Below are 24,790 nucleotides of genomic sequence, written 5' to 3' on the forward strand. Positions count from 1 at the left end.
TTGTATTGTAATGTTGCAGGGCGGCTTCAGTTTAAGAATACTGGACGAGCTGGAGAGGCCCGTACTGGATTTGACTCCTCGAGCTGGCGGCACTGAATTCGTACGAGATGACGTCACGTAAGTAAACGTAAACGTTGTTCTGCCATATTAATAAAATCGCTAATAAAAATAGGGGATGATGGTAGAAGGGTGATAATTTGGGGTTGTATGTATTTTTAATGCCACATTATAAAAAAATTAAATAAAAAATTTTGTTGTTAAATATGGAAAAAAAATTTTTGGGCCACTCTTAACTCTTAGGGGTATAAAAATTAGTTATAAACCTATTATCAGACCTACTGAATCTACATATAAAATTTCATCAGAATCGGTAAGGCGTTTCAGAGGAGTACAAACACGAAACCTGTGACACGAGTAGAATTACTATAATATTGATTATAGTTTATACTTAGATTCTGATAAAACGTAACGCAGTCGCATCATTGGTTAACTTTACATATGTAATAAATTAAATAAAATGGAACGTAATATAGGCCAAATACTACGAGTAACTCCCGTTCCGTTACACGCAGTTATGTTAAATTAAAAAATCGAGTAGACAGATTTGTCTGCTTTTAAAAATTATTTACCTCCACCACTATACATTCGATCCCTGACCAGGACGTTTCTAACAAAATCCTGTACGGGACGGTAGGGACTAAAACTTGACATTCATCAGCGACTAAAATGTCCTACAGGAATAAATGATTTTTTATTTTACTTGATGGATATAATTCCCAATCTCTCTGACGGTATCGAGCCACTTAGTTTGAGGCGAGACTTCGCTTCGCTTTGTGTGTTCTACCGATTATACAACGGACTGTGTTCTGAGGAATTGTTCGACATGATGCCTACGGCCACCTTTCACCATCGCACCGCTCGCCATCTCCCTGTCGATGTGTCGATTCATTCCCACACGTTGGAACCTAAGTGGTCTCGGACAGTGCGATTTCAGAGGAGCTTCCCCCCGCGTACACTTAGATTGTGGAATGAACTACCTGCCGAGGTTTTCTCGAGAGACTACAGCATGGGGTTTTTCAAGAAGGGTATATTAAGGTTTCTTAAGGCAAGGTTTCTTAAGGGTCGGCAACGCGCACGTGACAACCCTGGTGTTTCATGTGTCCATAGGTTACGGTAACCATTTACCATCAGATGGGCCGTATGCTTGTTTGCCACCATAGTAGTATAAAAAAAAAAAAATTATGTTTCAGGGCACAGAAATATGAAGTGCGACTGCCGAATGACTTCACGTGTGAGAATTGTACCCTGCAACTGCAACGCGAGGCAGGAGAGTGGGGCGCCAACTATCGGTTCTGGTCCTGCGCCGATATTGACATACTGCCCAGTGAGTATAATTTAATATAATTATATATACATATATATAAATATAGTAGCTATAAATTTACTATATGGCAAACAAAATATTTTAGTATATCTACCGTTTTTGTATTCATATGCATGTAGTAAAAGCGGTTATTTGAATATTGCAAACAGACACTCCAATTTTATTTATATATATATAGAACATGACTAAATCAATCATCATCAATCATGATTATTTAGCGTAGTATTTACGATGGAGAATGACTTAACATTACTAATTATACTTTGTAAATATTATCATGTGACAGAAGAAGCGGGTAAAAGCTAGTTCATAATATTGGTACGATAGATAGTCATAAATTTTAATTACATATTTTAATTCAAGTCATTAATGATTTAACATTCGTATGACTCAATCGGAGTGTAATTATTCAGTAATGGATGCATGCATATGCATGAATTCAGGCTTGCATATGCATAAATAAGTTTCATAGACATACAATAAGTTTACATTATTCCTCTACACCAAGTCTATGAGTGTCTCTGTTTATTTGTACATACATATTTCATTGTGTATTAATATGCGGTTGAAACACTGCCGAAATATCGGGAACTCAACAAAAATAAAACGTAGTAAGAATAAGTAAGTGGTGATTTACTAATAGTAATATTTCAGGACAATTCACATAACGCCATCTAGTCCCACGGTAAGCAGAGCTTGTGTTATGGGTACTAGATAACTGATATGAATACATAGATACGTTTCTTTTGTTAATACAACCTTATACTTAGTTTTTTTGTTTTGTGAATGCATACAGAATGTATACCTATAGATAACAACCAGACCTATATAAAAATCATACAAAAATCAATCATGAATACAAATGTTTATACCGTTTAAGGAATCGAACCCGCGACCATCGGTAGTAACGTGGTGTGCTAAACCGCTAGACAGTCGAGGTCGTCAAAAGAATTATTCCATAGCTTATAAATCTATTAGAAATTGACAAGTTTTTAATATTCAAATTACACATGGTGTGGCCAGGGTCTTTTCAAAAACTCGTCCGCAAGATTATAATCGGCCTTGTCAATCAGAATTACTTAATTCCTGCATAATGTAGAGACAATGGCCCTTATAAATAAACAATATTAATTAGATATGCATCAACATACAGTTGTAAAAGCTCTCATGATTAAAATTGCTAATTAACCAATTTGTTCCACAAATAACAAGTCGTTTAACAATGCCGACAACATATCTGTATTTTTTTTAAAGAAACTTAAAACCATGCTGTTCTCTTTTATAATTGGAATGGTAAACAATATGACGGTCCACGTCGGTCGCGGGTTCGATTCCTCCGATCCAAATATTTCTATTTATGAGTATGATTGTATTGGTCTGGGTGTTTTATATGTATATTATGTATGTATTTGCAATAAAATGTATATTGGTTGTTATTACTTGGGACCAGATGGAGCCGTGTGAACTTTCCGGGGATATGTAATGTATAAAATTACCTGACTCTTGATTGATTCTTATGAAATTTTGTTGATAACTGTGGTTCACCCCCATATTTATTTTTTTATTTTTTTATGTTTATTTTCTATGATTCGACATTTTAAACCCATACAACCCAAATTTTCACCCGTCTATAAATGACGAGACGGCAAATGAAATAGAAGTAAACAGAATATGTAATGGGAAGATGATATTAAGAAAATAGCAGGTCCAGTATGGACTCGTAAAGGACAGGACAGAATGAAGACCTTTAGAGGAGGCCTATGTCGGAAGACAAGCTGTATCGTTTGTAAATTAGTTACTTTTTATATAATATCAGCAGACACGGCCACGCGTTGCTGTGGCTATGATACTTGAATAAAATATTGCGACTATAAATTGAGATGTAAGCTATCCTATCTTTCAAGTTGGATCAAATTGCACACAATGTGCAAATCAAATTTGCAATCGGTTCAGTAGTTTAGGAGACCATCGCGTACAAACAACGTGACACGAAATTTTATATATCAAGATTTTAATAACTATACGTAGAACTTAGTATAGCAACAAAGGTTTTTTTATTTTTATTTAATTAATATTTTCACAGGGAAAGAATACCACGAGACCTGCTCTGGCCATGGTTTCCACATCCTCGGACGCTGCAAGTGCAACAAGATGTACTACGGGCCCAGGTGTCAGTTCTCGGATGAATGTCTTGAAGATACTGACTGCGGCCTCCGAGGGAAGTGTATTGATATCAACGCTACAGAATCACCCAGCAAGATGTGCTATTGCCCATTTGGGTTCTATGGGAAAGGCTGTAATAAGAGTGAGTCATTTTTGTTATACTAGAATGGTAACCTTAAGGTCTGTCTGATGGTAAATGGTAACCGTTACCTTATAGGCTATCCATACATCAGTGGAGGGGGTCAGTGAGTCATATTTTTTTATACCGAAATGACAAACTGATGGTCCGCCTGATGGTAAGTGGTAACCATCGCCTATAAACCATAAAATTACGTAACAGGGCAGGGTCGACAAAGGGTGTAATTTTTTTTAATAGATGACAAATGTGCGCCTTCGCTAACGGGTTACGCTCGCGGGGCTCACACGGCAGTGGAGGATGTCACGATGAGTTTAAGGTCAGGTTAGTTAGTCTATAATGGCATATTTATCAGGAACTTATCACGATGGGTTCCAGGAAGAACCTCGTGAAGGTCAATTTGATATGGTACAACCTGATAGGGTCATTACTCAACATTTTTTGATATTTTGTTTGTTGGTCTGTGCGTTTGTTTGTCTCAGGAACCGCTCCCGGGTTTTGTGTATGCATCGTACATAAATGTTCATTTATATGTTTACATTTTACATGTTTATACCTTTTCAGAGGCACCATGGAAAGACAGGAACGTGAACTTAGCGCTGTACAGCAGGAAGGAACTGTCCAAACAGTTCAAACTGTTCTGGAGGGTACTAAAGGAGGACGATGAAATAGAAGTGGTGATGATAGTGAATGGCACAACCTATGCTGGTGAGTTGGTTGTAAAAATGCATTTCGAATAGCTAATAAGGTGATGAACTACCTGATGAAGAGCGATAATCATAATGAAAAAATATGAAGGACCTAAAACAATTTATGATGCCTTTCCTTACTTGCTAGACTATTCCTGAGGACTAAGTAAAGCCTGTAATTTCACTGTTATTTCTACTCTCCAAACTGAAACATTGCAAACAAGGTAGGTATGTAGACGACTTTGGAATGGAAAGGCGTAGGAATGAAGATAATATTTTAAGGACGGTGTTACATATGAATGTGGATGATTATAAGGGTGGAGGAAGACCGAAAAAGAAATGGTTGGACTGTGTGAAAGATGATATGGTAAGAAAGGGAGTAAATAATGAAATGACTATTACGGTGACCCCAAATAAATGGGATAAAGAAGAAGTAGATGATGATGACTGTAATATAATGAATACAATGAGCAGAAACTAGCGACTGATATTTTAGAAATATTAAACAACAAACTATAGTTATTATAAAATATATAAATACTATACCTAATGTGAGTACAATATTACTAAATTACATTTATCATTTAATGATACATTTTGCAGCCATTGGATGGAGACCGAGTAGTTTGACGAAGCAGTGCAAGAATTTCCCAGTATTAGGACCATCTAATGATGATAAACGTAAGTTGATAATACATTGGCAATTATTTAAGGCATTCATTTGTTAAAACCTTATATAAGGCATGGCTTAGTGGTTTAAAATCCTAAATTACACTTAAAAGGTTCTGAGATCAAATCTGTCCGACACCAAGAAACTATGTTAATTTATATTTCTGACTGACTCTTCGGAGACGCAAATGCTGACATCAAATTAAGAATTAATCTAACAGATGATAATAGACACGTGTCCTGCCACGTTTGATTCAAAACCACCGAGCGATGTTATGTGTTACATTCACCATAACGTATACAGTTGACAATGCTTCTGATTACCCCAACTGATATTACAATGGTGAAGGTATATTAGTATTTATAAAACGTATTGTAAATTTTCAGTAAGCACATCAAAACCAGAACCGTTACCTGAGCCAGAACCAAAAGCAGAACCCGAATCGGTCCCAGAACCGAAATCAGAACCTGAACCTTCCCCAGAACCGAAATCAGAACCCGAGCCCGCCCCAGAACCAAAATCAGAACCCGAACCTACTCCAGAACCCAAATCTGAACCAGAACCTACAGCAGAGCCCAAAGCTGAGCCAACTGCAGAACCGGAACCTGCGTCGGAACCTGAACCTACAGCCGAACCTAAGGCTGAACCGGAACCGGAACCAACTGCAGAACCTAAACCTGAACCAACAACACACGCCTCTGTTGAGAGTGATAGCAGGAATAAAAGGGTGGCCATGCATTCATTAGATGGTTTCGATTTTAAGAACCTTGGAAATGATGTGACTGTAAAAACCAGTATATCTTATAAAGTGTCTAGCTCCAAAGGTAAGTTTTTATCGACGCTTTTATATGTATCCATAAAATTGTGCTTTAGAAAATTAATTAAATTTATACACAAGCATAAGGAGTCAGGAAAGAATCAGGGAAATATACTCATATGTTGAATATTAGACTTTAAAATATAACCGTTGTTTTGTAAATCTAGTAAAAGCAAAGTCAATAAACACTTTTAAGTAAAATTAGATTTATAGATCACAATCATATTTATAGAAAACTAAGATTAAGAAAAGTATAGATTTTGCTATTTTTTAATTGCTAATTTTATTGAATAAATGCAATGTTGAACATTTGACAATTTTGAAATACACACGTATTAAAAAGTACCCATAATAAATGAAACTTTTTAATTTTTTATATTGATGTTCTAGGACGACGAAAGCGCGCTGCACAAACCCCAAAAGGACGTGAGTAAAAAAATATGCATTTAACAATAAAAATAAAATAACACACGATACCCAATGTAATCACTAGCTACAGCTACACGCAATGGACGCACACACACATTTTTAATTGTTAATATTCAAACCAGTAGACTAACAGAAGATTGTATAAATACTAATGTAAATATAATGTTGCATGGTTCCATTATTTTTACAGATGTGGAAACTTCGACCTCTGTTCTAGCCAATCAACATGACATTAGTCCTAAACCAGAACCAGAGTCAATCCCAGAACCTAGTTCTGAACCTGAACCAACCCCCGAACCAAAATCTGAACCTGAACCAATAACAACAACAACAACAAAGCCTAGACCAAAATTCTCACCCAAACCAAAGTTTATACCAAAATATAAACAACTATCTCATTTAAATGCTACCGTTAAACATTCCTTACAGTCTCAACCTGCACCCGAACCAACTGCTGAACCCAAAGCAGAGCCTGAACCTATCCCAGAACCTAAATCTGAACCCGAACCTATCCCAGAGCCGAAATTAAAGATTAAGCTTGAATCTAGACTCAAATCCGAACCAGAGTCTATACCAGAACCGAAATCTGAACCTGAACCGACCTCAGAACCAAATTCTGAACCTACTCCGGAACCTAAGTCGGAACCGGAACCTACTCCGGAACCCAAATCGGAACCAGAACCATCTCCAGAACCCAAGTCTGAACCGGAACCAACTCCGGAACCTAAGTCTGAACCAGAACCTACCTCAGAACCTAACTCTGAACCCGAACCCGCCCCCGAACCTAAATCAGAACCGGAACCCACTCCTGAACCTAAATCTGAACCGGAACCCGCTCCTGAACCTAAATCTGAACCAGAACCCACTCCGGAACCAAAATCTGAACCAGAACCTTCCCCAGAACCGAAATCTGAACCAGAACCTTCCCCAGAACCTAAATCTGAACCATCCCCAAAATTCAAAGCCGAAACGGATACAGATTCATTGCTAGTGAAGGGACTTAAAGAAGATGCAGGTAACGCACCACGCTTCGCACTTTATATTATAAATACTTTCATTAGAAATAATAATATATTTTAATTTAAATACTATAAGTACAATATAAACATTTGCATTGATAAGTTGGTACGGTTGTAAATTGTAACCCATCAAGATTAGGTTGATCTAATCAGAAATTCACAGATTGGCAAGAGACAAGTTATGAATGAAAATGAGGCAAAAATTGTATGTCAGGATAGGCCAATGCCACATGGTTTACTCTGCCTACTCCATAAGGGATCTGGCATAAGGATGGATAGAATAGTAGGTACGATTGCTAATGTTGATTTGGGTGTTTTCATATTTCAATTTTTTTCTTAATTATATTATTTACTACTCATAGTACAAGTTTTAATTAATTTGGAATTAAATATAGAGTTTCTTTAATCTTTTTTTAAATACATATTTCGAAACGAGCTTTTCGAATGAAATTTAGTTTAAAAAAAGGTGACTATTCAAAAGGACTTATATTTAAGTTTATTTGAAATAATAAATTATTTCTATTCTATTTTATTTTCTATTTTTTTAATATAAAATCGTGGCTAAGTCGTAGATGTCATTTATACTTTCGTATATTTATTTGCTTCTGTATCAACATTTTTTTACAATTGAATTATTTATTATTTCTAATGAAAGTGTTAGAATTATTTGTATAGCAATATATAGCACTATGATTCAATATGGGCTTTGGTATTTCATTAATGTATTCTTAAATACAACTCATACAATTTTCATAATCCAAAGAACTAATTATAAATATTTTTATTATTATACTAAGTAATATTTTCTCTTATCTCCACTGTTCTATATTCTCTTTTGTTCTCTTCTTAATCACGTTTTTTATGGTTATGTTTCTAAATATTATTTTAGTTATTTGGCTTCCGGATTGGTGTGCTTTTTACGACTAAACCTATATAATATTGGTCTCGGTAGTCTAGAGGTTTAGCACGCCGTCTTGCTTTCGATGGTCGCGGGTTCGATTCCTCGCACGATACAAATGTAGTCATGAGTATGATTGTTAGTATTATTCTGAATATGTTCTATGTATATATTTACAAAATATGTTTATTATATCTATTACTTCATACATTCAAACACTCTGTATGGAACTAGATGGCGCTGTGTTAATTATCCCGGGTTATTATTAATGTCTTATTTACTTATTTATTATGTTCACTGCTTCAGCTTATATTATATACAAGTAATTATGTTTCTCTACCTTCTTTTTATATTTAATAACATTTTTTAAGATTTTTCATTAAAACTATATTTTCAGTCACTATCGCCTTGCTTTGTAATCAGCAAAAGCTACGTCTTAATTATTCCTAATCCTTACTCCTTCTTCTTTTGATGACTCTTCCACTGACTTTCCCCTGACTTTTCTTTCTTCTTTTACCTAACATGTTTTTACACTACTACTACTACTATTTTAACTTCTTCCATTATTGTTTACAATTGTACATATTTTATATTAACGAGGTTTTGTACGTTGTTTATTTATCTGGGTATCTCGGTGTCATCTATTTCAGCCACCAAACAGATTGTTTTGTAAGCTGGTTCGATTTTAAAGGTATAACAGCCTAGTGTTACGAGTACAAAATATAAAATAGTTTTAGTAAGGACCAAGTGAAATTATTTAAGATTGTATGTCTGGTATTTTATATGATAAATATAGTGAAAGTTCGTACATAGATTGTGTTTACGTAAATTTTAATTTATAGCATGTAATAAATAGTTCCGGAAAGTAAACTAGATGTCGCTGCTTCATTTAAGAATAAATTCTACAACGCGATGGCAAGATGTTTTTGCATATCATATAACTTAAAACATTGACAATATGTGAAAGTCCCCTGCTATCGACCCCCGTCCAATTGAAACGGCCTGAGCGGAGGTTCGTACCCCCTAGCGGTGCCCTCAGATTAAAGTCGTATCCGTCAGGCGGGAGTTGGCCTTCCGCCACTCCACAAATCCCTCTGCGGGTTTGGAGTGCCATCTGCATTTGCCTTCTATCGTCCGGTGAAGCTGTAAAGGCCATCTGCTGCCAACACTAGATCGAAAAAAGTGTAAGCGTATTCTTAGTAAGGAATATTCTAGATTTTATTGAATATACATACTTACTATAGAACTATTCTTCGGTTTAATTTACCTATAAGATAAATCAGATCTAGTACAGTTTGGGTTTTCACTACAAAACAAACAGATAGATCACATCCCAGATTATGAATTAGGAACCTTTTTACCAGAAATTGATGCAGGCAAAGGCCGTGGGTTTACTAGTTATTTATGTAATTGAACATATTATTCTAAATATTTCAGGTCACTACCCAAGTCATGAGTATGTACCTAAGTTTGACTTTAACCCTATGGACTGCACCGACATAGTCATTGGTACGGCACGTGGCAATTATCATAGAGTTTTGGACTACTATACTCGAGATAGGTAAGTTCTTTTTGAAATATTATTTAATAATAGCCTTCATATATTTTACCTACATGTATTTACTTTTAGTATATGTATAATTTTTTTTCTTTTTTTGACCTATTGTTTTTATTAATTATATTTGCACCGCCTACAGTTGACTGGTAGAAAATACCTTAAGGCGTTAAGTCCGCCATATGTACTTTTACCTTGGTATTTTGAGCATTAAAGTTATATAAATAAATAAATATTTGTTAAAAAAACACGCACGCTCTATCACGCGCGAATCGACTTTCACGCAGGAAAGAAAGTGCATATAAATGTAGAAAAGGAGAAAACGATACGGCATACAAACGGTTTCAATATCATATCGTTTCGGAAATACCATTGCTGGAAGGTGATTCCACAATTTGATTGTGAGTTCTTCGGATTCATGCGAGTTTTCAGAACTTTCTAGAATCGATGCAATAGTTCCAGTGTTTGCTTTTCATTAAATCGTTCTCTCTTTATAATATTAGTCTACAGAAATTAGATCCCAATAGTCCTCACCACTAACAAACCTTCCCTCTCCTTTTTATGTTGAATTAATACCCTCATTTATTATAGATCTACCCCTCGTGTGGACACGTTCTGGGGCGGACATGATGATATTACTGCAGCATCAGGGTTCGAAGAAAATGGAGTAACAACCATCATTTTCAGGAAGAAAATTAAGGTAAAAAAAAAATTCTAAGTATAATAATATCAAATGTCTAGTACCCATAACACAAGCTCTGCTTACCGTAGAACTAGATGGCGCTGTGTTAATTGTACAGGGTTATTTATTTATCACTACATAGTATAAAACAAAGTCGCTGTAATTGTCTGCCCGTCCCTATGTATGCTTAAATCTTTAAAACTACGCAACGGATTTTAAAGCGGTTTTTTTTAAATAGATAGAGTGATTCAAGAGGGACGTTTATACAATATGTATGATACATATACACTCGGGCGAAGCCGGGGCGAATAGCTAGTATAATATAAACGGTTTTCTTCCCCATTTCCTGTCTTGGCTCAAATTGTATTTATATGTATGTATAAATACAATTTGAGCCAAGCCATATGTATTTATTATTGTATTGGCTGAATGGGCATTCACAATACAATTTGAGCCAATACGGGGAATAAAATACTATTAATATTAAATTAAAAACTTTTTTTGTTTGTTCTACCAATTTTGATTTTACTTTTATCAGGCCAAAGAACCAACCGACCACTCAATAGTTGATGACTTGATGCACGTAATTTGGGCGCGTGGTCAAGAGCCAGGGCGGTACGTGCACTCCCCTCCGTCGGGGCTGGAGAAAGGCTCCGCTGTTGTCGGCGACTTCTACCGCCAGGACGAGCTGAAGTACCACGGACATGGCGGCCAGAGGGGCGTAACGAGAATCAACTTCTTTGGTGAGTTTACGACTAATATAATTGCATACAGTAAATACAAGAAAACGTAAAAAATAAATACAGACAATCACTTAACATTACTGCGAGCGCTTCCGTCGTATAATCGGGCGCGCACTTAATCGTGCCAGAAAAATAGTATGTACGCTAAAACGTGTAAAGTTACGTGTAAAGTTAGCCTTTACACGTGTAAAGGCAGCGATTAGCTATCTTTACACGACTCGCAGGAAAGAATGTGCATGTAAATGTAGACAAAGAGAACGAAAAAGTACGCGTGCGCAAATAGAGAGCACGTTGCCGCGTTCTTTAATCGTGCGTGCTTTAGCGCCTTTTTTGAATCATTCATTCATTCATTCATAATTTAAGAGCTACGCTCTTGTCGGTGGAGATCTTGCCACTTTCCGCGATCTTCCATCATGCTCTTTAATCTTGATACGACACTACTCCCATTTTGTCCTCAATTTGTTTGATGTAGCTATGCCTTGGTCTTCCCTTCTCCCTCTTTTCTTCTATTTTTCCCTCAATAATAATTTTCAAGAAATCATCGTGCCGTATGTCCTAACATTTTTCCTCGTCTTTTTTGAATAGATCCTTAGAAAATAAAATCGGTGGAATAAAAAAAGGAATTTAAAAGAAAGTGAAATCACTAACACCTAAGCACATTTACGCACGAAAGAGTGAACACAATGAATAGTAAAATACAATCATGATTGCGAATGCAAGCATTTTCGCGCTAAATCCCGCGCACGTAAAAGAACATGTTGTGTAAGATTTTATACTTTTGGTTGTGTTTCATCTAAATTCTGCAATTAAAAGAGAGGATTATAATATGTATATGAAATTAAAAAATAAGTTCAAAAACTTAGACCTCCACTATGTAAAAATCACGGCCTGAAAAGTATGAAACAAAACATGACCTGTAATTCTTAGCTGTAGCCATCTAATATGACCTCTAGTGGTATGGCATGACGAACTTCGTCCCAAAAGTTATGATGCTTCACTGTAGAGAAACCAAGTAGCTTAAGTATATATGTAAGTGCCATACTTGGTCCATACGTGTCCCTCCCTAGCTTTTAAGCAATTCACCCTATAAGGCTATCAATTACACGGGAGTCGTTACCCCCGAAGTCGATGCCGAAACAAAGGCGCTTGTCCTGAAGTACTAACCCTCACTCGCCTAGCCTCCCTAGGATTCTGCTGTTAGAATGTGAGGCGTCAATGTCAGTTAATGATCATACAATTTACGCTTCTTATGTGTTGCCACAATTAAGATCCACATTTTCATGCCTTGTTCTATGCTATCCTGCTATTATTTGAAAGAAGAAAGAAAAATATTTATTCAGTGCTTTTCAATATTTATCTATTTAATCAATTAAACATCTCGTAGTTTTATTATGTGCTATATAGTCGCGCAATTACCTAGCACATATAACAGAACTATACGAGGTCCATCAACCAATCAAATTGTTTTAATATATCTAAAATACAGTCTTTCTTTGCACTTTATAGAAGAGGAGAAGAATTCGATATCTGGCGGTGTACTTCCCTTGGCGGACAAGTGTGGTGGTCAATGGAAATTACCGTCCAACTGTAATCCGGCCAATAACAGCTGCGAATACTATGCTTCCTGGGAATACTTGGGACAGAAGAGAGGAAAGGACTCCGTCAGGTTCACCATCAAGACTAAACATAGCAAGTTCTGGACCGGGATTGGATTCAGCAATGATAAGAAGATGGTAAGTTTATTTGTTACCGTTGAAGTAGTTTATGGTACGCTAGCGGGCAGTAGTGGATGATCATAGAATGATGGTAAAGTTATTTAGATCCAGTAGTTAGTGATGGCGAATTTATCAGGAATTTCTCTCGATGATATCTAGAGAGGGTTGAATGAAGTACATTGCTAGCTGGCGGGGCACCAAAGGAGGATGATAAGATGAGCATGGAGTCGGGTCAGACAAATTTATCACTATGGTTTCCAAAGGGATCTGCGTGGACGTCAACCTGACAGGGTACATTGCTAGCAATAGGGTCATCAGTCCACATGACTAATAGTACACTTCCTCTCGCTATCAATTGAATTCGAAACAAGTGAAAATAAATGCTACTGATGTAAATGACAGGAGATGAAGCTCTTGTTTGCAGTGAAAGTTTATGCCCATCGACTGTAACGGGGTTAGATTACATTACTAACAATCCTTATCCTTGCTGTTATTTTTTTTTTATGGATGATAATGGAATGGTACACCCGCCTGCGCTAACGGTTTACGCTGGCGTGGTGAAGATGAGGTCAGGTCAGTTAGCTCATCGTGACAAATTAGCCAAGAATTTATCACGATGGTTTCCAGGGGGAACCGCGTGGAGGACCTGACATGGTACATTGCAGCAATAACATCATCAGTCCACATCACTGACAATTCCCTTTCCCCCAGTTATTAATATTATATACTTTTAGTCCCAAACAGACGCAATTATTGGTTGGGTGGACGCTCGGTCTGGACGTCCGTTTATCATGGATACCTGGGTCAGTGGTTACTCCGCGCCGAGGGTCGACCAGAGGCAGGACATCACCAAGGAGTCCGGCAGTCTGATCGAGGGTTACACAACCCTCAGCTTTGTTAGGAAGAGGAACACAGGTGATCAGAAGGTAAGAAAAAGAGTATATATGACCTTGGTGGTCTAGCGGTTTAGCACACCGCCTTACTTTTGATAGTCACGGGTTCGATTCCTCTCACGGTACAAACATTTGTATTCATGAGTATAATTGTTTGTATCGGTTTAGGTGTGAATGAAGTTTATAGCCTATATGTTATTCTGATGTATGTATGTATTAAACTTTACAGTAATATAGCTATGTTACTGTAGTTTCATCAAAATGCGTTCAGTAGTTATTGCGTGAAAAAGTAACAAACACCCATCCATACTCATAAACTTTCGCGTTTATTAATAAGATTTTTATTTGGCCAATCATTTTTGTTATATTTGCAGGACCTCGCATTCACTGACAGCCAATGTTTATACATGATGTTCATCACACAAGGCGGGGGTTACGACCCTGTTAACAAACGGACGAGCAAGCATCAGCAGACCCCGGTGATTACTGAGAACAGGGTCTGCATTAAGCCTTGTGGTCCAGGTAAATAATCATCATTACATAGTACAAAACAAAGTCGCTGTCGATGTGTGTCCGTCCCTATGTATGCTTAAATCGTTAAAAAAAAAAGCGGTTTTTATATATATCAAGAGGAAGTTTTATATATATATAATATATGTACACCCATGCGAAGCCGGGGCTAGTGAAATAATAGTAAATATTCCTGGACAATTAACATAGCTAGTTAGTGATGTGGACTAATAATCACATTGCTAGCAATGTACCATGTCAGGTTGACCTCCACGTGTTTCCCCCAGGATGATAAATTCATGGTGAATTTACCACAATGTGCTAACTGACCTGACCTCATGCTCATCTTATCATCCTCCACTGGTGCCCCGCCAGCGTAAACCTTTAGTGCAGACGGGTGAACCATGTCATAATCATCACTTTAAAAAAATAGGTAGTATTAAGTAATCTGTGTTGCAGATGACTTTAAATAAAGTACTTTAGGTAAATATTTAAACTGCAATTTTCTTCATAAATTCGTTGATTGAGTCTATAGACTGATCTGGACGATATAGAAAGAATATTAATACAAAAACCTCAACTTGCATAAGTGACTAAAATGTCGTACGTAGATAAGTGATTTTTGATTTTTGAATTTAGATCCTCTTTTAAAACCCCTTCTTCTCTACAGAACCCCCTGAAGAAGAAGTAACCACGGAGGCTATAATACCCGGATTATCAGCATATACCATGTTGATACGTATCACCGGGTTAGCTGACAGCTTCAAACCACCATCAGCCGGCAGTAAAGAGTACGAAGAACTGAGTCAGCAGGTCGTCAACAGTTTGGTGAAGGAATTGGGGAAGAATAAGGGGTACCATGGATTAGTTGTCAACGGGTTCATGCAGTGAGTGAAAATATTTTAGTGCATAGCTATATCCTGTAATTTTACCGTCATAACACAGTTTTTGTGTTGTAACTATAGAAAAAACAAGCTGACGGTGCATCTGATATAGTATATATTATTTACCTATATAGTGAAAGTGGGACCTGGAGTGTGAGAAACCTCTATTATAGAGAGTTGCAATAAGATCCCAGTACTTTCATTGAATTACCTCTGTTAATGGGACTTTTCCAACCTGCTTCAATGAGATTTGAATTGTAAGATTTTTTCAATGTTTCTATAATTGGGACTCTGTAGCTGAATTCTCTGTATAAGTGAGACAAATTAATCAGATTGGGACAGGTTTTGACACGTTTGTTTACAAATATTTGAATGTCTTTCGCTCATGCTTTGTTTGTCAGCATTGATTCAGATTTTTCCACCTCACAAAATGTAATAACGGTACATTTCGAACTTTATAAGAGGGGGCCTCTGTAAATGAGACACTTGCTTAATTGGAAAACTGGATTAATGGAAAGCGTCAATAATTGGTACATAATTATTGGTCCCCTGAGATTCCAATTAACCAGGTTTTAATTCAAATTTCAATGTATTATAATTGTTACAGAAATGAAACGAGTGCCATAATCGCCGAGCTCACTCTAAAATCGATCGATTCAAACACAATCGAAGGTTCAAGCGCGCGTTCTCTAGATGCTGCTGTTTCTGTCACACCTAACGTGACTGAGGGAGACAGCGATATGGAGAAATGGCACAGAGTAGTGAGGGACACACTGGCGCAGGGGAGAGTGGGCAATCTGAACGTTGATCCCGAATTTTTGGTGTTTGAACCGCAAAGCTGTGAGTATACAATTTTTATATAATTGATATATGAGTATACAATATTTATATTTTATGTATAATACTATTTAAACCATTTTCATGAGGCTTGCTGAGTTTAATGTCATTCAACTTAAAAAAAAAAGGATTGTTTCTTTTGACCTTTACACATATGCTCTTTCACGCGAGAATCTGCTTGAGTAGTATAGGTCTCGTCGCTAAAATCTATTTTTATGAATGGCAAAGAATTTACTGACCCATCTGATGGTAAGGTAACTGTCGCCAATATACATGAACAGCATTACGGACATCACGTTATCGAGTTCCACTAGTGATACTCAGACATCGCCTCCGATAGGCAGCGTCCTGTAATGCCAGTGAAATCACAGGATAGGAGGCAGATGTCATGTCATCCTGTATTCACCGCTCGACCTCACCGTACAACGGTTTACATAGTAACAATGTCGGCAGTGGTATCGAGCCGTCCCGCGGAGGAGGAGCCCGGTAACGCGCGCACGTTCTTCGGGCTGGCGGAGACGAAGCTGTACGTGGTGGTGGGGTGCGTGGCCGCGCTGGTGGCCGTGGCGCTGCTGCAGGCCGCCTGCACGCTGCGGCGCGGCCGCGCGGCGCCCGCCACGACCGGGAAGGCATGGACCAACCTCACTTCCTTACTAATATTTAAAAAAAATACGAGCTGAGTTTCTTGTCAGTTCTTCTCATCTCGAAATCACTCCGAACTGACGGTAGATTTGACATATCATAACAGTCCGTAATAGACCTATATGAATAAAGATATTTTTAATTTTGAATTATTATAAATGTGAAACTAGGAATGTTTGTTGCGCTTCCACGCGAAAACTATTGAACCGATCATCATGAAATTTTGTACATACGTTCTTGAAGGTATTAGAATGAACGAAAATTTAAATGAATGAAAATCCTATTATATATAAAAAAAAAAAAATTTCTACATTTTGATACGAACTCAACGCCTTCTAGCAGCCAGTAATGATGTTATGTGAGCGAAGCCTCGAGAAGAAGCTAATATAGTAATATTATAATGCTGAAGAGCTTGTTTCTTTAATAGTCTCAGGAATAATGGTTCGAATGAAAAATTCTTTTCGTGTTGGATAGTTCAAGATAGATCCATTTGTCGAGAAAGGCTTAGCTATATAAAAAACATTACGCTACGACCAGTAGGAGCAGAGTTGCAATGAAAAATATTGCAAAATATAAAGTTGCGCGGGATAGTATCATATAAAGTGGGGATTTCATGTAATTGATATGCTAAACTGACAGGTCTGATCAGTCTTAACCGGTGTCCGACCACGATGTATATATATTTAGGAGGAGAATTGTAATTTTACTGTTGAAACTTAAATACAGGTTACAGAGCAAGCTGCATGACAGATGAAATAGATTCTAAAATAATGTCACGCAGATGCCATGATAATAAACGTATTCCAAATTTGAAACAAATTTATCTATCAGTAGCACAAACCCTTAGTAAAGAAAAAATATCTAAAGGAAAAAAAATATTATAAATTTTGGAACACATATTTCCACTAACGGAAACGTAATTCAAATTTGGAACACATGTATCTCCTCTAGTAAACTCGAAACATATACCTCTCGATACCGTAATTAAAATTTGGAATAAATACATGTATTTCTCCTAGTGAACTCAAACATATCTTGATAACGTAATTCAAATTTGGAACACATATGACTCCCAACTCAACTCGAAACAAACATCGCTCTATAATGTAATTCAAGTTTAGAACACATTTATCAACTAGTAAACGTGTTCCAAATTTAAAATTGGTTATTTTCTATACCAATCTCGGGACCGGTAAACGTGTTCCGAATTTGTAATTGGAACGTTTCTGTACCAATCTCAGGACCAGCTGATCCCGAACGCTGCGTGGAAGGAGTACTCGGCTTCGAACACGAACTACGCGTTCGAGCCGTTCGAGAACGACGACAAGTTCGGCGGCACCGCCTCCACGGCGGCGCTGCGCTCGCGGCCCCCCTCCCGCCCGCCCGGCCCGCCGCCGCCCCGCCCCCACCACCACAACACGCACGCGCCACACAAGGTACACTATACCGTACACAACAAATAACTCCTGTCCCTTCCGATCGATTACCTGTCTAATTCAAACGGGGATCGTAGGTACGACAATCTGAGACGAGGTTCGAACCCCTAGTGGTGCCTCAGACTTAAGTCGTATCCGACAGGCGGCAGTTGACCTTCAGCCGCTTCATATCCACGTCTTACCACGGGTTGGAGTGCCATTTACACTAGCCTCCTGTCGTCAGCTGCGGCCAACAGCATTAGAGTGTTATATAATTAAAATCCATTCCACCCACAAAGCGCTGGCACAGCTAGTCACTCTTGAAATAATAAATAACAATTTGCAGCAATCGAACGGCCACAAAATGGCCGCCAACGGTAACAAGATGGCGCCCAACGGGACCAATGGACGAAGCACGCCGAAGCATAACAGCGCGGCGCAGTATTACCACGAAACGAGGTCGCTGCAACGGCCTAGAGGACAATATGGGTAAGTACATAATAATTCATATTAATTTACAGACATAAATAGATTTTTTTATACTACTATGCCGGTAAACAAGGATATGGCTTGATGGTAAATGGTTACCATAGCCTGAGACAGCAAGGGTGTGCCGTGCGAGTTGCCGACCTTTAAGAAACCTAAATATACACTTCTTGAGAAACCCCATGCTGTAGTCTCGTAAGTAAACCTCGGCGGGTAGTTGATTCCACAATCTAAGAGTACGCGGCAGGAAGCTCCTCTGAAACTGCACTGTCATTATATATAGATAGATATGTATAGATAGAATAATGGATACAGTAAAAGATGGAAATTATACATATATGTAATAAAAAACCCTTTTATTTCTTGCTTCTATACAAAGTCTTAGTAAATTATAATTATTTTTATCTCTAGTTATTATTTTGTATTATTATTAAAGTTTTGTTTTTATTATTTATTTCTTATTATAACTGTTTTTTTGTTAATATCTATAACACATATAAAACAATCAAATTTATACAGACAGACGGACAATAATACAAAAATTATTGCAGGAATCAAACTCAAGAGTAATAGCGAGTTTAAAGAGTAATTATGTAGTATGCATATATAATTTTCATTAAAAATAATAAAAATAAATATCAAAGGGTTACTTAAGGGTTGAAAGCCTACATTAGAAGAGTTTCGTAATTTCAGCAAACTGCTTAACTGACCGTGTGGCCTAATGGATAAGGCGTCGGACTTCGGATCCGAAGATTGCAGGTTCGAGTCCTGTCACGGTCGAATATTAATTCCACTTATTTTGTTTTTTATATTGATTTTGTTATATTTACTACAATATTATGTAAATATAGTAATAATTTTAAAAAAATGGCAACGAATTAAAATTAGTTTTTCATATTATCATATAAATATGATTATATGAAAGGTAAATATTTAGTTATTTAATATTTTTTTATATTTTAATTTACAATGTTACAATTATTTATTATTTATAATAATTATAATTTTATTATTTTTCTTATTTCTTTTTCGTTATTCACATCATTAAGTAAATACGTGTTAATTATACTGTATTTTTATATAGGTACAGTTATAAGAAAAAATTGACACTATTCTCTCTATATATATTTTAAAACATTATACACAGATCTATTTATACATACTATTGATCGCTTAATGGTCGAAATTCAACCATAATTAATTAAAATTATAAGTTTTAACAATTATTAAGATTATATTGTGAAAGACTATAACTTATATACATGTGCCTGCCAAATACATGGTAGAACATGTGTATTGTTTTTTTTATTGATTTATTCTTCATAACTAGCTGACCCCGTGAACTTCATTTCCCCCCAAAACGTAATATATCAAAGGTTTTTTGAAGTTTCGTTACGCAATACATTTCTGAACGCACCCTGTTTGACAGGTATCAGCAGTTTGTATGGGAAAATAAAATTGTTGTTATTACTATTTTACATACAATTTCTTTATATTTTATCACCGTTTAAACCTTCCCTGGACTTCCACGATTATTTCAAGCCAAAACTTAGCCAAATCGGTTCAGCCGTTCTCGAGTTTTAGCGAGACTAACGAACAGCAATTCATTTTTATATATGTAGATTGATCTAAAATGAGCCGTCCACTATTGGCGACCGTGACAGGACAGGAAAAAAACGAATATAAAGCTGAACAGAAAAATAATGTTTTTAGCAAAATTTCTAAATATAAATAATGACACATGAAAATACGATATTCTGTCTTTTCAAAAATAGACATAGAAAAAAGAATTGTATATAAAACCTCAACAATAATGATTACCTCAAATAAAGATGTATATTACACAGCTATTAATATAAATAAACAATATTTTTACAGTTATAATGGACGTCCGGACAGAGCGACGTACTCGTTACCGCGTGGAGTCCGCGAGACCGGACCGTCGTCGTACCCCGGACACTCCGGACACTCCGGACACACCGGACACCCCGGACACGCGGGCCTGTCCGCGCAACCGGACTTCTACTTCATGCCATCGCAGCGGAAATACGAAGGTGAAGTTGTTAGGGTATACGTCGATTATAGAAATCGAGATATGGGATTGGAGTAGATAGTACATAAATATTGGAAAGTGGGCTTGATTCTGAACAGTCTAGACCAGTGTTACTCAAACTGTATAGCTTAAGCCCAATAGGTGTCCAGTTTGAAAAGCACTGGGCACAGCACTTATGCATAGGGAAAGTTGGTACTGGCATATATGTAATGGCATATATATAAAGATCTGATAAATTAGAAAATATTGGGATTGATTCTGAACCGCCCTAACCTCTACGTATCCATGGACCACAGCTTATAAAAACACTCGTCCAGACCAGTGGTTTTCAAACTGTGGGTCACGATGCCTAGCTTTTTTTATTTCATCCTAGAGTACATAAAAGTATATAGAGACCGCGGAATAGTTAGAATTGTTAAACTTGAATAAGGATCGCAAATTTAAAACGGTTGTACAACACTGGTCTAGACTTATAGATAATATAATATGATGTTTAGGCGAATTGTTTTGTTTGTTCATATAGTTTTTTATTATAAATAATTAATATATTGACTTTTTTTTAGTTTTACGTGTATGCACGTATATTTTTTGTTTTATTATATTTAATGATTAGGTTTTTACCTACATATGGCTCAAAGCTTTAAGACTTGACTAGTGCAATGAAATTAATATTTCGGATATATAGTATATGTGCCAGTAATATTATTTATAGTCTGTATTTTAATTCCAGAGACTAAACTGACAGGTGTAAATGTCAAATTTTTAAATAATGTTACCACCTTGTTATATTCTTTGACAACAGATTTTCAAAATTAACATACATATACTAGTGTTTTCATTACTGTCGTTGTCTTATTCAATGCAAAAATACATTTTTGTGGTTTTCCGTACATATAGTAATTTTTTACAGTATTAAGCAACAAACCAACATTTTTTTTCTTTCAAACAGCTAAATATTTAAAATAGGTCTATGTTTTTATAAAAAAGGCAGTTAATAATATATTATATAATATATATTATATATAAGGCAGTTAATAATATAATTATTTTAGAGAAAAATACATATTTTATATAACAACCCTATATTTATTAAACTTAATTAATTTTGTGACAATGCGTTAAAAAAATACTCACAGATTATTTCTGAATAACCTATAAAAATGGGTAATTGAATTTTGAATTTAAAAATGACAACCCCTATCACCTATTTTAAAAAAGAAATTTGTCATATTTGTCAGTTCTCATTAAAATCACTGAATTGAGTAGATTTGACACATGTAAGAGTCTGTAATAAAATGAATAAGTATATTTTGAATTTAAAAATGACAAAAACTTGGCAACCTCGGTAATGTCATATTTGTCTCCAGGATTAAAAACAGACTATAGTATATGTTATGTTGTAGTTTATAAAATAATATGGTACAAATGGGATACTAAAATATTATAAAATTAAAACTTTATGTAACACATTAGTATTTTTGTAGTTAGTTATTAACTTTATTAAGCTTTTAGTTATTAACTTAATTAAGGTTTTATTTTATATCATTTAAAAATAAGACATTATATTTAATTAAATTTAATAATAATGGCCAGAGCATATAGTTATTAATATTATAGTAATCCGTCAGGCGGGAGTTGGCCTTCAGCCGCTCCATAAGTCCTTCCTTTGGTTTGGAGTGCCATCTGCACTGGCACCCTATCGTCCGGTGAAGCTGTAAAGGCCAGCTGCGGCCAACAGCATTAGAGTAGTACAAATAAAATCTATTCTATTGAGATGTATACAGAAAATATAAGGGTTTATTTGTCCATTTATTTATTGATATACTAGTCGTGCCAGCTTGTTCTGTTTGTTTTCCGTAGATGTTATTTAATGACAAATATTTAATAGTGTACCTATTGAAAAATTTATCAAAAATAATTGTTTCCCAATTTTTCTGTTTTCTTTATCTATATGTTGATCTATAGTTAACAACATATTTAGTCAATATTTCATAGTTATTAATATTAATAGAATGGTGTAATAAGCCCTTAATATTTTCATTAAATTTAAATTCGCTATCTGCTTGTAACACTTATATTATTTGTAATATCGTGAAACCTAATAAACTTACTTTAACTAAACTCCTGTTTTGTCCTTTTCTTTCTTAATTTTACGGAAAGAGACAAAACACTATAGTTAAAATGAGTTTGTTTTATAAAAAAGGGGCGTATACCTACACAGCGCTTGTTGCTAACTTCACGTAGTTTGTTTGGGATTGGATTATTTATTGTAATAGAACCTTTCAAGCTTTGTTCTCCTAATAAATTATTGTTTAAATACCATATGTATAATTATTTACACAATTTAGTAGATAAACCACAGGTGTGCACAGCAACATGGGAATTGCTTTATTATTGCTTGGGGAGAAGGTTGAGTTTTAAATAATAAATTTAAAGTCATTTATGTATTTTCGTTTGCGACGAGTGAGGTTATTTTTTGTCTCGCTCACCGCTCTTTAATTAAAAAGGGATGTAGATATAGCACTGTGTCACTAAACTTCGTAAACTATTATATATATACTTCTAAAGATACACACATACTCACATAAAATATAATATCTACTTACATATATTCAAACACACAGGCTTATAATCACAGCTAACATTTTTTTCAACTGATTCAAAATATTTTCTTAGTTATACTGTTTTTACCTGATTTTTTTTCTACTTGCACCGATTATAATGATTATTTTTTTAAATTGAAAATTGGTGCTTTTTATGTAGTGCATGAATACAATCATATCTCAATAGTAGATCAAGATCTAAATAGTTTTCAAGTTATTCTCAATAAAGCGACTGAATTCGAGTTTTTCATGGCCTGAATACGTTATTTTTTAAATAATGATTTATAATGATTTTAAAATTATTTTTTTAAATACTGATTGATGTATATTATTAATTTTGCCTTCGTATATGAATTTTAATATTTTTCGTTGATTAACTTTTTTCATTAAAGTTGTACACAGTTATAATATTAAACAATTTTGATTTAAAATGTATTTTAGTACTTGGATATTATAAAAGAATAGTCAAAAGGTAGGACAGTACATAATTAGGTTTTTTGTCTTTTGTAATTTTACAAAAGAAAACTCACTTTTTTGTGATATTCTACTCACTTAAATAATTAAAAATTTCTAAATAATTAGTATAAATATTGTTACTAGTAATAAAAAGGACTAATTGATAGTGTAATTTTATTTTTTGTTATATAATACGATTTGACATACTTTAGTAAAATTTATAATTGTTTTAATTAGGGATCGACATAGTATAATAATTAAAAAAATACTAACTTAAAAACGAACGCTATCTATTGTATGTGAAGCGGCCATTTTCTTATAATTTCTTTTGTTTTCCAGATTTTTGATGGCGAGCACGAGGTTATTAATATAAGTTACCAATAAATAACAGTTTTTTTAACTAAGCACCGAACAATTGTACCTTCTAAGAGTTATATTTCACACTTGTATATGAATATTTATTAATTTCTCCAAACCAGATCTAGTCTCATGTCACAGTTTTAAAATAAGTTAATTTCACATTAAACTAATATAAACAATTTATTTTTCTCTTAATGTAAATAATATTTTTAATTAAATATTCTTGCTGTATATTGCACGTAATGGTATAATTAATATAAATGAACAATAATTTATTTAGGAGACAATGCAAAGATTTTTATAATGTAAATATTTGATATAGCGCCATCTATTGATGTGCTTGTGTACTTATGAACATGGCGATCTAGCTCCCACTTTTACTTAGTACTAAAAATGGGACCTAATTATGTAACGATGTTTTTTTAATGGAATGATGCACCCCCCTTGCTAACAGTTTACAATGGCGGGGCATTACTGCAGGATGATGATAAGTTCAAACAAGTTCACTAGGAATTTATCATGATGGTCTCCAGAGAGTTGTTTTTAAATTAAATTATCCTGGATTTTTCAAGTTAAAATATTTGTTGGTTGTTTAAATTTGGGGTTGCCAACCCTAATAAACCCTGGTGTTCTAGGCGTACATAGGCTACGGTAACATTGTACTATCAAATAGGCAGTTTGCCACCATAGTAGCATAAAAAAAATATAAATTTTTAATCGCTTTAATTGAGAATTGTTAATAACATTGTTA

General features: G+C 35.3%; 1 protein-coding gene and 1 non-coding gene across 2 annotated transcripts in view; both read left to right on the forward strand.

The window, feature by feature from the left end:
• The window catches only part of LOC131854186 (uncharacterized), a 31,854-nt gene extending 7,333 nt beyond the window's left edge, over window positions 1-24,521 (forward strand). The window contains exons 3-23 of the mRNA XM_059205316.1: window positions 20-117; window positions 1,251-1,384; window positions 3,468-3,689; window positions 4,248-4,391; window positions 4,976-5,053; window positions 5,429-5,866; window positions 6,250-6,285; window positions 6,479-7,303; window positions 9,643-9,766; window positions 10,352-10,460; window positions 10,981-11,185; window positions 12,692-12,918; window positions 13,635-13,826; window positions 14,168-14,315; window positions 14,974-15,190; window positions 15,795-16,027; window positions 16,478-16,653; window positions 17,908-18,102; window positions 18,428-18,570; window positions 20,446-20,621; window positions 24,019-24,521. Coding sequence (XP_059061299.1) covers window positions 20-117; window positions 1,251-1,384; window positions 3,468-3,689; window positions 4,248-4,391; window positions 4,976-5,053; window positions 5,429-5,866; window positions 6,250-6,285; window positions 6,479-7,303; window positions 9,643-9,766; window positions 10,352-10,460; window positions 10,981-11,185; window positions 12,692-12,918; window positions 13,635-13,826; window positions 14,168-14,315; window positions 14,974-15,190; window positions 15,795-16,027; window positions 16,478-16,653; window positions 17,908-18,102; window positions 18,428-18,570; window positions 20,446-20,621; window positions 24,019-24,026 — 4,128 coding nt within the window. The 3' untranslated portion in view covers window positions 24,027-24,521. The remainder of the gene's footprint in view (window positions 1-19; window positions 118-1,250; window positions 1,385-3,467; window positions 3,690-4,247; window positions 4,392-4,975; window positions 5,054-5,428; window positions 5,867-6,249; window positions 6,286-6,478; window positions 7,304-9,642; window positions 9,767-10,351; window positions 10,461-10,980; window positions 11,186-12,691; window positions 12,919-13,634; window positions 13,827-14,167; window positions 14,316-14,973; window positions 15,191-15,794; window positions 16,028-16,477; window positions 16,654-17,907; window positions 18,103-18,427; window positions 18,571-20,445; window positions 20,622-24,018) is intronic.
• On the forward strand, window positions 19,275-19,347 carry Trnar-ucg (transfer RNA arginine (anticodon UCG)). Its single transcript has one exon. It is a non-coding gene; the product is annotated as a tRNA-Arg (tRNA).
• Window positions 24,522-24,790: the final 269 nt, after the last annotated feature.

The sequence above is a fragment of the Achroia grisella genome, unplaced genomic scaffold, assembly GCF_030625045.1.
Source record: "Achroia grisella isolate CSIRO2021 unplaced genomic scaffold, CSIRO_AGI_Agris_v1 utg971, whole genome shotgun sequence".
Lineage (NCBI taxonomy): Eukaryota > Metazoa > Arthropoda > Insecta > Lepidoptera > Pyralidae > Achroia > Achroia grisella.